This window comes from Motacilla alba, chromosome 12 (genome assembly GCF_015832195.1).
Source record: "Motacilla alba alba isolate MOTALB_02 chromosome 12, Motacilla_alba_V1.0_pri, whole genome shotgun sequence".
NCBI lineage: Eukaryota > Metazoa > Chordata > Aves > Passeriformes > Motacillidae > Motacilla > Motacilla alba.
Window position 1 is genome coordinate 16,666,725 of NC_052027.1, and position 13,994 is coordinate 16,680,718.

Here is a 13,994-nt window from a genome sequence, read left to right on the forward strand (position 1 = left end):
GCTTTGTGCAGACCCTTCGTTCGGTGTTGCTGTCGTTCCCACCTCACTGCACTGAGCTGCAGGTCGGGAGCTGCAGGTGCTGAGCTGGCTCCTGTCCCCGCAGGCTGCCCTGCTGAACTCGTTCCCCGCCATCTTCGACGAGCTGCTGCAGATGTTCACGGTGCAGGAGGTGGCGGAGTTCGTGCGGGGCACGCTGGGCAGCATGCCCAGCACGGTGCACATCGGCCAGTCCATGGACGTGGTCAAGCTGCAGTCCATCGCCCGCACGGTCGACAGCCGCCTCTTCTCCTTCTCAGGTGAGCCGGGGCTCAGGCCTGCTGAGGGCAGCAGCACCTCGGGTGCTTTTGCAGTGGCTCTGCTGTCAGTAATTCCCTGCTGGATGCCAGTAATGTTGGTAACTGTTTCTCTTGGCAGTGTCATTGATAAATGTATTCATTCGCTTGGTTGGTTGGAATAAGGTGGCAATAAAGCCAACATTGTGGGTTTGATCCCTCTTTTCCCAAGGACTTTCACTTCAGAGTTGGATTCCATGATCCTTGTTTATCCCAACTCAGAATATTCAGTAATTCTGTTAACTCGGTTCAATACAAATGCTTTACAAGTTTCACTGTGGTAGGAAATGTTTATAAATCCATCACAGATAAATCGTAGATACTAAAGGTTGAATAACATACATTTAAAAAATTAGTTAATTATTAAAACTGCCAAATCTCACTTTACACTTTACATTGCTCTGACCATGGACAGGAAGAAAAGCTCCTTTCCAGCCAGCTTATGCCTGAGAAGCAGGGGGGATAGTCGTGTGAGAAACCCACCACATTCCTTTAAAGTATCTTTAATCTTTATGTTGTAACTTTAGTATTTCTTTAGCTCAACACTTTAGTAACTATTTAATTTTTAAAATTTTACTTAAATATACCTATATTATTGCTTACATATACTTTAAAATATAATTTTTTAAAATCTTCAAGAACTCAGTGGAAAATGGCTGAAAACTGTGAGTGTATTTCATACATGGAGGTCTGGATGAAAGAAATTATGAAGGTAAAGTGGAAGATGGAAAGCTCCATTGGGTTTCTCTTTCCTGTAGTAAGGACCTCAAGTTGGTGCACTTAAATTATTGTACTCAGTACAAGGTGAGAATGATAACACCACAGAATTTTGTCAAAACCATCCATTGCAATTGTTTGTAAATATTTTCTTCCCTTACATTCGTAACAATTTTCCTTCATTCAGAGTCCCGGCGCATCCTGCTGCCTGTGGTCCTTCACCACATTCACCTTCACCTACGACAGCAGAAGGAGCTGCTTATCTGCTCTGGGATCCTCAGTAGTATCTTCTCCATAATCAAGACCAGTTCTTTGGTAAATCTGCTACGTGATTTTAATTTTTTCTTTGCAGGTCTGATTTAGTAAAATGAAGAGTGAGACATTTTTATAGGTTAATACAGGTTTTTCAAAGAACCTTTTAAAAACAAGATTGTGCTGTTGGCAGGAGAACATCTGAAATGAGGGTCTGGCTCTGTGTGTGACTCACAGCATCCTGATTACACAGTGTGCTTGCTGTTAGGAGGGGGGAATCACATACACCCTCACCAGCTTTGACACTGTTTAATTTTCTTCATGCAAGCCCAGAACTTGGATGACAGCGGAGTTTAAAAGTTCTACACAGCTCAAGGACTCGTAGTTCTGCAAGAGACAGTAACTAGCACTTTGTGGTTCACATTAAAAGAATACTCTAAAATTATCCAATCAATGAATTCTGACTTACTTCTGGAAATTGCTGCTGAGTTTCAACACCCAGCTTTGACGGTCATAATACTCTGATCTCAAATGGTAACTAGATCATGTAAAGCAATGCTCACAAAGAGGGGGTGGTGAAGTTTCCCCACCTGACTAAAGTAGGAAGCTCATGGTGCTAAATATAATTCATACCAATGTGTATTTCCAATTACAAGTCATGGTTCTGTGTGAAAGGAATGAGATGAAAGGCATCATGGAAATAAGCTAAAATAATACTGGCATGGAGTAAAGGTTCCTGAACATAATCTGCACCTGTTGTGTTCTAGACTTTTGATTATAGACTAACCTTTATGGCTGTGACCCTGAATGCTTCCATCAGAGACTGTTCAGGTAACACAGGCACACTCTGACAGAACAATAGGATCTGGGACCAATGAGGAATTTGATTGTACTTCTGTGAGCCTGTTACAGAGCTCTGTGTCCCAGGGAGCCTGTGGTATGGCTCCCTCAGCAGAGCTGTCTTTACCATTCCATCTCTCCAGTTCCTAACTGTCTGTTTGCTCACCACTTGCTGTAGGAGGGAGATGTCGTGGAGGAGGTTGAGATGATGGTGGAGAGCCTCCTGGACGTGCTGTTACAAACTCTGCTCACAATCATGAGTAAATCGCAGTCTCAGGAGGCGGTAAGAGGGCAGCGCTGCCCGCAGTGCACAGCAGAAATCACTGTTAGTAACTAACAATCAGTTTCTATTTCCTGCTTCTCTAACCTCTGGTTCAGTCCCTCACCACCACTGGCACCTCATCATCATCTCTGCTGCATGAATTCCCAGGGCTTTGTCTCTTTCCCTTAATAAGCCACAAACCCATTCCTTCCTCCCTGCACTAGTGAGGGCTGCAGAAAGCAGTGGAGCTCAGGAAGCTTTAGTGGCTTTCCAGATTATTTTCTTGTTCGTCTTTGCAGCTGTAATTGAGAGTTATTGATTAAGATCTGAGGTACTAGGGAGCTGCCTGGGGCTTCACCCCTAAGGTGGTATAACCAAGGGCTATAATATCAGGCTGTGATCCTCAAAGCTGAGGATATGACAGTGCTCTGTGGTTAAATCCCTTTACTTAACACCCTGGAGAGCTTCTGTCCAGGGTCACTGATTAAATGAAATACAACATGCTTTTTCAAAAGAAATTAAGAGATGCTAAGTCAAATGAGCCAAGTTGAGCTTGGTGGGAGAAGCCACCACTTTACTCAGGCTGCCAGCCTTAGCCATAGGGAAGGAATTTTTCTTTAACATGCAGTGGAAGAGAAGAAAAATAAAATTTTGCTGTTCAGCCTTCTTCTTTCCTGGATTTCTGCCCTTTTCTATTCTAGCCTATTTTAGCCTATTTTTGTTTGTCGGAGTTTCTAATGCAGCTTTTGCACAATGTAGGATGTTAAGCTGCTGTTCAGAACATCCTTTTTTTAGACTTGTTTTTTTAGCAAATGGCTGAAACGTTAGCAGTGCTGCTGGAGGCAGATGTGCACTAAGGTGCACTTCTCACACAAGAGAGAAGGTTGGATCTTTCCTTGTTAGTTCACAGTTAACAAGATGTGCTTTGATACAGAAGAAAAAGGGACTGGCTTATAAATGTCCAGTAATATCTCAGTTTCCTTTTACTGCTGCCATTTGACTTACTGCTGTTTCCCACATGCCAGCCCACACAGAAGAGCACATCTTTCTTCCTAGTGAAGTTCAGCCCTGGAAAGTTTCTTGCAACAACCTGTATCAAAGCTTCTGGGTAGATGCTTGAGCCATTTAAGAGTAACAGTAAAATGGAAGGCACAGTCCCTTGTATTTGCTCCTCAATTTACATTTCACAGCACAGTGATGTATGGATTCTTATTAGATATGGCATAGATTTGTGCATTTTTCAAATTAGTATCTCTGTTGTAGAAAAAAAAAAATAGTGTTGTGCAAGAGACTGGCAGTCAACAGACCCAGTCCTGATGTTTTTGGCACCACTTTGCTTGTTCTCTTGGACAGATTGCTTAACTTCTCTGTGCTTTGCTTTCAGATTTGTAAAATGGGGGAGCTCCTCTTTGGAAAACACTTTGGGATGCTGTGGTAACTGGTTAGGGTGCATCTGCTTTGCAAAATTACAGAAATGTTATTGTTGCTCATGTAGCTTATCCAGGCTGTGCTCAGGAAATCTGACTGCAGATCTGTCAGTAATGGAGCTTTGACAGCACAGAACTTGGTGAACACTAATAAGCCATATATTTACAAGCTTCCAGACACCTTCTGTAGCCCAGCCTGATCCCAAGCTGTCACTGCTTTACTGGTCAGAGTCACTTAGTTCAAATAATTGCTGGTCTATTGGCATGAGCTGCAGTCACACCTCTGACACACACTGTGTATCAAGTACCTGAAAAAGGTATTGTCAAAACCTGCATGCTTGGAGGGGGACTTGTTAATGTCTTTATTAATAATTTTAAATTATTTTTGTTTAGACTACAACTTTGATTAAAATATCTTTAAAACTGGCATCTGTGGAGGAGCCTCCTGGAGGTGTATCTCTATTAACAGCAACTCAGGAACTGTTAGCCTGCAGTACTTTCAATCTCTGTGCATGTCAGCTTCCCCTCATAGGCATTGGGGCCATTTCAGACCCCTCCCTTTATACCTTCCCCCGGGTTAAGCTTTGTATCTGTGAGATTTCAGATTGTCTGAATGAAAGAGTTTCTCATTTGGTCAACAGGGAGAATATGTCTCCTGCCTTTTATCTTTGCTTCGTCAGATGTCAGACACTCACTTCCAGCACTTACTGGACAACTTCCAAAGCAAGGATGAACTGAAGGTACAAAATGATGTGATGTTTGCAGGGTGATTCCCTCAGAATGGGAGAGCAGAGGGGAATCCCTCCAGCATCACTTGCCCTGTTAATCATTCCTATCCACTGGCACTCTGTTCAGGGACCTCCCTTTCACTTTTACAATCATTGGTGTAGTGTTGCAAAAACACATTTAAGACCACAGGGCACTGAATTATCTTTATAACAGCAAATAAAGTCCAAGAATAGATGTTGTTGGACATAAAGGATATTGTAATTGTTACGTATAAAACACATGCAGAAGAACAGGGCTTTTCAATCCTGTGAATGTGAAGTCAGTTGTTGTATAGCATTTTGCTACATGTTCAGTATGCACTGGAGCTTTCTTACAAAGGGTATTGATTTTATGCCAGAAGAGAATTTCAAGCCTTTTGGGGGTTACAAATGTCTCTAGCAGATGAAATGTTTTTTGGGAAAGCTGTAACCTTAGCACTCCACTTGCTGCATGCTCTTTGTGAACATCAGCTTGAATTATGGCTCTCCATGAACAGCAGGGGTTGGTGAGAGGCACAGACCTCTGACATTTTGAAGTGGCACATCTCACATCTCATACCAGCAGAACTTCTTAACTCAGCTGCAGTGGGGAAGAGGAGTATCTCCAGCAACAGCCTGTTTAAAAGGCAGACTAATCCTATAAATAAAGACAAGCTTTTATATAAAATGATTTTGTTTAGCATGGCACTCAAATATGCACAATAAGAACAATGTAATGTTACCTTAACAATGTTCTGTTACCTTAACAAATGAAATGGAGAAGCAGTGAGAAGTCCTTTCTGGATAGACCTTCAGCTTTTAAATATTTTGTGTGCATATAGAGAAGCTGAATAAATCAGGGAGATGAATTTGGGATGATAAAATTCTTATCTTTAGGTTGCAGTGTTCAGTGTATCTCAGGTTGATAGTTATGTGAGATTGCTGCCTTTCTGATAACTTTGAAATTGCTCACAGGAAAATGATTTGGTAAATTAATTCATAATAAATTTTAATAGATATTTTAAAAGCAATCTAAACTATAGTTCTTATGTCAGACTTGTGGAAAGGTCATTGAACTAAAATTTATCTTTATGCCCAAAAGAACTGTTGTATCTCTGATAATCTGAGTATATGTTCCAAGAGTACCACAAAGGCTGAAGATTTTATATATTACTCTATTTTCCCATCAAATATGGCTGTTATAATATTTTCAATACTTCTTCTGGCATGGAAAGGCATTTTATTCACTTACCACTGTTACACTTCAGGTAAAATGAGGCCAAAATTCAAGTAGCTTCCAATGCTTTACTCTGGGCTGAGTTACACCAAGGTATTAATCAGACATCCTCCATTAAGGCATAGTGGTAGTATGGCTTTGAATAATCCCTGCTCTGCCAATTCCTCTTCTATTTTGATTTTGTCTGGAAGGAAAACAAGACAATAAAATCATAGTTTGCAAGGCCAACAACTTGTTATGTTTGGTCTTTGCTGTTGTTCTCTACAGAGGTGGAGGTGCAGGTAGTCAAGAACCAGAAATGTCTTCAGGTTTGGGGATTTTTTTTTTTTGAAAGCAAACATCCAGCTGAATGTGTCTAAGAGCTCTTTGCTGCTGTGTGTTGCCAGAAATGGGGTTTTCTGTTACTATTTTGGAAAGCCTGTGTAGGAGTTTTATTGGGCTGGGGGGTGTGATTAGTTCTCAAATTGTGATGTTAAGTCCAAAGAAATTTGGACAGATAAATTAATAAAATGAATGCATTAAAAAGTGATTATGAGTCCAGTATATTTGAAAATAGCTGCAAATTGACACTGGAACTCTGGGTGATAATATGAGAAGTCAGATACAGTTATGCACATAGGGAAGATTTTCATCTCCCTGTAGAAGTGAAGATTTTAAAGAAGCTGGAAATTGTATATTAGACTCAAACAAAAGGAACAGAGCCATATTCCAGTGCATGTTGCTTTCATGTTTTCAGGTGAATGGCCTTGAAACACAAAACTCAAGTAGAGCACACTTAGCTTACTTGTCTTTCTTACAATCAAGAAAATAGATTCACCTGCAACTGCTGCTGATTTTTACGTATTTTTCCCTGTGTGACAGGAGTTCCTCCTGAAGATTTTCTGTGTGTTTCGGAACCTGATGAAGATGAGTGTCTTTCCTCGAGACTGGATGGTGATGAGGTTGCTCACCAGCAAGTAAGTAGAGGAGCATGTATAAAATGTTGCCATGCTGTGGCAGTTAAAGCCTGGGGGCAGTGTTTTTCCTCAGACTGAGATGTGAGGATCAAGACAGGAATTCTGGATTGCTTGTCCCCATTCTGCTGTTGTAACACTCAGGACCAAACCTGTGTGTTTGTGGGTTTGTTAAACTCCAGCAGTATTTTCAGAGCCAGGAGTTAAAAGCAGAGCTGAAGGAGCTGCCCTGAGGGTGAGGGGCTGAGTGACCCAGCAGCTCCAGCACACAGGGTGAGCCCAGCTCCCACACCAAGGGCTCTTTATCAGCTGCTCCCTCCCTTGTCAGGGAATCCCTGCCTCGAAAATCTGTTGTTTCCCATGAACATCCTTCTGTAGCCGGGCAAGGAGAGGCTCTCAGATATTTTGGGAAAGGGGGAGCAAACCCCAGCCATGACACCAAAGCATTACACAGAGTTCCTTCTCAACTCAGTTGTCATCTGCCATTTTCGTGCTCCATTTTATCTCAGTTTCTTGCTCCTGCTGGGTTAAGTACTGTGCCCTTTGGATCAGCAGCAGTGTTGAACACAGGGTGGCTGGAATGATCCACTAGTTCCCTTAGCTAAACTAGCTGTGGAATTCCCACTGACTGAATGACAGCTGGAGCATTCCCACTCTGAGGAAACACCACGGAAATGCTCCTAAAGGCTGCCTGCTCAGCTGAGCTGAATGCTCTGCAAGTCCACCCTGCTAATGAGAAGTGAAAGAAGTGGATTTCAGTTATTCAAGTGTAAAGATTCAATGAAGTTCTGTAAGAAAAAAGAAATCCACCTGAAACGGTGGCTCCCTGAGATGTGCAGGGTACCTGTTCCCTTGGGCATCCTTTTGCCACAAAGCTTTAGTCTGACAGTTATGTTTAGCAGTGCTACTGGAGTATTGCGTGCATGTGAATCAGATGTGCTCCTCTCTTGATACTACTGTTGCCTTATCTACATGCCATTTATTAATTCCTGAATCTATCATGTGCCTTCACTGCCTTTCACTAAGGTGTGTGTAGCCACCAACAAAAAATAACACAGAATCCAAAACTAGCAAAATACTCACAAATATCTTGAGTTGAGTGAGAGTGAGATAAAGGACCATTGCATAGACAAGAACAAGGACAGCTCAAACTTTCTGAGTTACTCTCCTCTGGGGAAAAAAACTTTTTGTTTAGAACAGGAGGAAAAGGAGTGGATTATTCCATTTCCCTGGTGGTCATATGGTCCAGCCATGCAAAATAGACAGGATTTTAAATGCTCATATGTAAACTCTAAAAGTTACAATAATAGTGAAAGTTCATAATCTTGTATTAATCGGTACCAATTGTTCGTTGAAGCAAAGAACAGAGACTTGTGTGTAAATATCACAGAGATTACGCAAAGAATGCACTTCTCTGTACCTGTACTAAAACCAGCATCCCCAACCACTGTTATATGATGTATTCCAGATTCAAATGTTCTCTTTTGTTTTCTTTTCTTTGTTTTTGGCTGCAGTATCATAGTTACAACAGTTCAATACTTGTCTTCTGCTCTGCATAAGAATTTCACAGAAACGGACTTCGATTTTAAAGTAAGAATTGATTCAGAAAATGTTCTGACATCTTTTCAAACCAGCAGTAACAAAGGAACAGGAGCTGCCCTCTGCATTAGCTGATGATATTTGCAGCATTTATTGGAGTGTCTGTCAGGAAGATGACCTAACTGATAAAGGACAGGAATGGAATCTGCTGTGGAATTGATGGGAAGTAGAACAGATACAGTGTGAGATCAAATCAGGAAAATTGAGTCCCTCATAAAGGAAGCTAGTAATTGCATAAGCATGGGGCCAGTGGAGCATCTGTCTGATGGATAATGCAATGTAAACTCAGGCAATGCTTTTCCTTGGGGCATTCATGAACTTCCTCTCCCAGAGGTCTCTGTGGCTGCTGACACAAAACCTGGAGGAACACAGTCCTAGGGAGTGTCATCCCTGTGTCTGATGCAGTTGGAGATGAGCAGCAAGTTCAGTGTTAGTAAGGAAGAGCTGCCAGACATGCACCTAGGGACACACCAAGCTGGAAAAAGCTTCATATTTTTGGGAAAACAGACCAAATTTCAGGGGTCCTATTCATGATATAATTTGATCTCTGGTTGAGAGAGATCTTCAGATTTTATCAAATCTGTTCAACCTACAGAAAAACAATTTAAAAGTTTGCTGATGTCACAAAGTTTATTCATTCTTGAGCTCTGATGCAAAGAGGAAAACCCAGTGGCATTGCTTTTGTGGGGGTTTTAATTTCAGTTCCTACCAGGGTTTAAATAATCCATTTGTGCCTTTAAGAGTTATTTTGTATCTCCATAGTAAGAGATATAATGATGAAGTTACCCCTCAATTACGAAAAGGAGTTTGTCTTTCTCCACTTCTTTAAAACTTACTCTTGGAGTGTAATGTTGTAAAATTCCTTTGCTTGTCACAGGTGTGGAACTCTTATTTCAGCCTGGCAGTTTTGTTTATAAACCAGCCGAGTCTCCAACTAGAAAATGCCACGCCACCTAAGAGGAAGAAGATTCTGGATAAGTAAGGATATGTTTTGTTGGGTTCCCACCTCAAAAAAGAGCCTTATTTTCCTACCATAAGTCTCTGTGATTTATTATGAAACCTGGGATGTGGAAATGCCTGGGAAATGAATAACTAGATCTCCCAGTACAGCAATCAGTGATCAGTCAAGTTGTTTGATATTCTTACATTGACATAAATGTGAATTCAATTTTTTTTAACCATTTGATTATTTTTTCACATCACTGCCTTGCAAGTTTTTGTTCCCTGGCAGCTGTGTCTCTGTTCTCTCTCAGGTATGGTGATATGAGAGTGATGATGGCCTATGAGCTCTTCAGCATGTGGCAGAACCTGGGTAAGCCTCTCCCTCTCTCATCTGGCAACCAAAGCCAAAGGAAAACCCTGTTTCTGTCAGATTTTAATTTTTTTTAATGTTTTGTGGCATCACAGAATCCTTTATTTCTCTGAAGAGAAGCACTTCTCCCACCAAAACTCTCTTCTGCACTGTATTCTAGAGGAAAAAACCAAAATATTTGCTGATAGAGATCACAAATACAGGGATATGAGAAGGGGTGAATCACTAAGAGAGCAAAGGAGTGACAAAGTCAGATTGGATAAATTAATAATGTGTCTGCAAAGTATTCACCAAGCCAAATACAAACATTTTATGTGTAGGAATGTAGGTAGGAGTTGCTATTCAATAAACAAACAAAGACAACAAATGTACCATGCTGAAGGGGAACTACCTGTAAAATGCTATGAGTAAAGGAGATTTTGTAATCTTTGAGAAAATATGTAAGAATCTGGAGTAAGAGAAGAGGGACCATATTTCTGTCACAGTGTTTTCCCTAAGTGCACTTGATTCTAGATCAGTTTGCCCAGTCCTGCTTTCTACAGCTGAAAGGAACAACAAAACACAAAAAAAATATAAACCAAAGGCCAGCTGGACAAGGTTCAGACAACATTCAGGAAGACTATGGAAGCAAGAAAACTGAATAAGCCTGTTTTGTCTTGTACAACTAAAATGATACAGCCAGAACTGGTCACAGTTCAAAGGATCTGTGTGGAAAACAGAAGGCCCTCCAAGGTACAGAGATCCAATACCCAGAAAAACAAACTGGACAAACTCAGCTGAGAAGAGAGAAGCCAGTTTTGGATGTGTAGATGCAGACATTTATCACTGGATGCTGTTCCAGATCAGGCTTTGTTGAGTTTCTCTCTGCAATAGTGCAGTACGTGGCTCAGAAGAGGCTGTCAGCAAAGTGCCTCAGCTCCCTCCTGCAGAAGATCCTCTTGGTCCCAGTCAAGGGCAGGTAGGAAATGGAGACAGCAGTGGGGACCAAGAGCTCTGGAGTTCCTTGAAATCTAAACATGCTCTGTCACCAGCCCTTTCAAAAGCTTCATGGATTGGAAGTACCCTGGCCTCTTTTCCCCCAGTTAGTATGTTTTAGTTGGGTTACTTTTGACAATTTGAATTCCTTTGCAAAGTAAAATGCACTGACATTTTTTGCTGAAGGCTTTCACAGTGAAATTAAAAATGCTCTTAGAGACTTTGCAAGAAATGATGTAAAGCAAATACTGATTTTTCATTCCTTTTCAGGAAAAGAATGTTTGCTTTTGTAATGCTCACGCTTACTACTGTGTAAATGTCATTATTGCAAGGATTCCCTCTTTTCTCAGAGGACAGATAGCAAAGGCTTTTATTTAATTACAATTGTTTTGTGTTGTACAGGTGAGCACAAGATTCACTTTATTCCGGGAATGATTGGCCCCTTTCTGGGTGTTACGCTTGTTCCACAGCCGGAAGTCCGGAATATCATGATCCCAATCTTCCATGACATGATGGACTGGGAGCAGAGAAAGAATGGCAACTTCAAACAGGTGAGGACACTCCCCAAGCTTTCCTTTCCTTGCTCTCTCTTCTTCAGTGTCCAGCTGGAAGCAAGGATTTTGTATTTTTTTATCTGTTTCTGACTGTGAATATGTCATGTAAATATATATAAAACGGAAAATTCAAAACCTAATTCCCAAGGCCCCCAGGATTGTTTAACCAGTGCAAACTGCATTGCCCGTGAACGTGGGCAAGAGGAGGGGTGTGTTCAGCACATCACAGATGGGGAAAAGAATTTTGTAAGTGCTGGGCTATCACTGCTCCCAGTGGTTTCACTTAGATTATTGGTCAGCCATTAAATGGGTCAGACTGAGAAGCAAAAATGGAGATGTAAAGATTTAGCCAGTCTTTGTGAAAACAGTGCTCTCTGCTTCTCTGCCTTCAGTTTGCAGCTAGGAAGTGGTATTGTATAATTAAATCATAATGCCATGCCTTGAAACAGACTTGGTAGCTGTTTTTATTTTCAGAAATTGCAGCAGCTCTCTGGGAAGGGTTAAGTCCAACAAGAGCTCTGCAGTTTCTACCTGCTGTGAGCTCTGATTGCAAATCAGGGAGAAAAATCTTCATCATTGTTTCCCAGTCTTGGTCAGAGAATTGCTTAGATTTTCCACTGCAAACCAGATCCCTGAAGTGCAGAGCATTGCTAATGAAGGATGGGTTTGGTCTGGATCCTCGGATGACAGGGTTTCATTGTCATTGTGCTGGGGCAATTCTGGGGGCCAGTATCTGCAGAGAAGTGCTCTGAAGGAGTAAATCACCATTAAATTATCATAATTCCTGTGATTAGTTATTTGCACAGTCATTAAAATGCCAGATCTAATCTATCATTCCAGGAGAATAGCAGACCTTTCCCATAACCTGATCTATTAAAGGCTGTGTGGAAAAGTATAACCAGGAGCTTGTTTTTCTTCCTCTGCAGCTCCCATGATTGCTACAATTGTTATTATTTACTATTATTATTATTGCAGTAGCATTCTGATCATAGTCCTCTTTCCACTTGTTTTAGCAGAACAATAGAACAGTCTTTCTCTGGAATTTACAGTATGAAGCATCTACAGTCACCTTCGAGTTTCTGGGCCTATTTATATTTTCTGTATCAAGATGAACTATTAGTAATCTTAATTTAATTTTTATACTCACTAATTTATTTTAAACTACAGCTCCAAGAATATTTCTTAAATTACCTGTGGAGCAAACTTCCACACTGTTTTATGAAGCATATATTGTAACCTTCTAAGGTTAAAGATAAAATAATCATCTCTATTAGTGATTAAATAAATAGTTAAATACCCCAAGAGGTAATAAACCTCATTAACATTATCTGCTGGAACCAGGCAGTTATTTGCTTTCCAGTATAATGCTGGACATTACTGATTTCTGCAATCACTGTAGATCACAAACAAAGGGAGGGGTCTTTTTAATTCTGAGGTTCTCTTCACCTTTTGAATATTCAGTTGTTTGTCAGAAAATATAAAAACCCTGAAAATTCTTTTTCAATCTCTTTTTTCATTTTCTTTAGTAGTTCATGTTTTTACAAGTTTATTTTTTCAGCAAGGCTGGATAACAGTACAGTTTGATTCAGGGATGAAATCAGGTCTCCCTTTAATGATCTCAGCAGCAAGAGCACCAAGTCCATTTGTGTGCCACTGGCTGATTTGTTTTCCCTTCCCATCTTTACTTCCTTTTCAATTCGGCGGCTGAAAAATGCAGAGAAGCTCAAACTATGCTCGTCTTTAAATAAAAGTAAACCCTATTTCTGCAAATAGTTTCAGCCTTTAGGAGCCTCTGTCTTCACTAGTAGTGAAAACTGTCTTCTGTAAGATTTCTGACTTCATGAAATTATTTTTGTTTAATGTTACATACATCAATTTCTGCACTTGAATCCATTTTATGAGAGTATCTGATATCACACTTGATATTTAGGGTGGTAATTAATATGTATTCAAAACTTTCTAAGAGAAACATAATGATGCTGGTGTGGCCCTTCATATAAGTGAAAGAAAAAGCAAAAGTGTCACATAACCATAGAGAGGCTTAAAAAGTGGGGTTTAATGAACAAATAATCTTCTAATATAATGATGCCTGGGGAACTGCAAATCGATTCCACCAGCAGAAGCAGCACAGCAGAGCAGTGGTGCTGGATATTCTGCTGTAGTTCGGGATCCAGTTTACCAGATGTGCTGGTTCACTGGAACAGTCTCTGAGTGATGGATCTGGTCTCTTCCTGCAGGTGGAGGCCGAGTTGATCGATAAGCTGGACAGCCTGGTGTCTGAAGGAAAAGGTGATGAGAACTACAGGGAACTCTTCAGCCTGCTGTAAGCTTTGCCAGTTCATGCTCCGCGTGTTGTGCAGGGCCATTGGAAGAGTCAGGCACTGATCTGTGCAGCCACAGATCTTTGGGGAGGGCAGGAAAGGGCTTCCTGGCAGGCTTCCATGGAATGGCTCAGTGAAGTAGTGCTGGAAGTAATACAGAGACATAAATTCTTCTTTGTCTTCTCTCTGTGACATCTAATAAAAGGCTGCACAAGTTATCAACCTCCTAAAAATTCATTTGCTGGAGGAGCCAGGACCCTTCTCTTTCCATGGCAGTGAGTGAGATCCTGGTCTCAGGAGTGTTTGGAGAGACACTGTACTATCTACAGAGTCAGGCCTTGTTAGAGCAAAGGAGATTTTCCTCAGCATTTTCCTTTCTTTCCTCCTGTTTTTGAAGGCCATGTTTTGGTTAGTTCAAGAGTTGCCAGTTGCTTCTTCCAGAGCCCATTGTGACGCTTCCTTTCACA

At 41.0% G+C, this 13,994-nt stretch overlaps 1 protein-coding gene across 11 annotated transcripts in view; it reads left to right on the forward strand.

The window, feature by feature from the left end:
- Positions 1 to 13,994, forward strand: part of DOCK3 (dedicator of cytokinesis 3) — a 185,898-nt gene that overhangs the window by 133,976 nt on the left and 37,928 nt on the right. For 10 of the 11 annotated variants that reach the window (XM_038149579.1, XM_038149585.1, XM_038149580.1 and 7 more), the window contains 10 exons: positions 104 to 296; positions 1,237 to 1,364; positions 2,320 to 2,466; positions 4,472 to 4,570; positions 6,675 to 6,769; positions 8,281 to 8,356; positions 9,243 to 9,343; positions 9,619 to 9,677; positions 11,055 to 11,203; positions 13,444 to 13,529. In XM_038149579.1, the coding sequence (XP_038005507.1) occupies positions 104 to 296; positions 1,237 to 1,364; positions 2,320 to 2,466; positions 4,472 to 4,570; positions 6,675 to 6,769; positions 8,281 to 8,356; positions 9,243 to 9,343; positions 9,619 to 9,677; positions 11,055 to 11,203; positions 13,444 to 13,529 (1,133 nt within the window). The remainder of the gene's footprint in view (positions 1 to 103; positions 297 to 1,236; positions 1,365 to 2,319; positions 2,467 to 4,471; positions 4,571 to 6,674; positions 6,770 to 8,280; positions 8,357 to 9,242; positions 9,344 to 9,618; positions 9,678 to 11,054; positions 11,204 to 13,443; positions 13,530 to 13,994) is intronic. The other variant, XM_038149583.1, reaches the window with a different exon arrangement.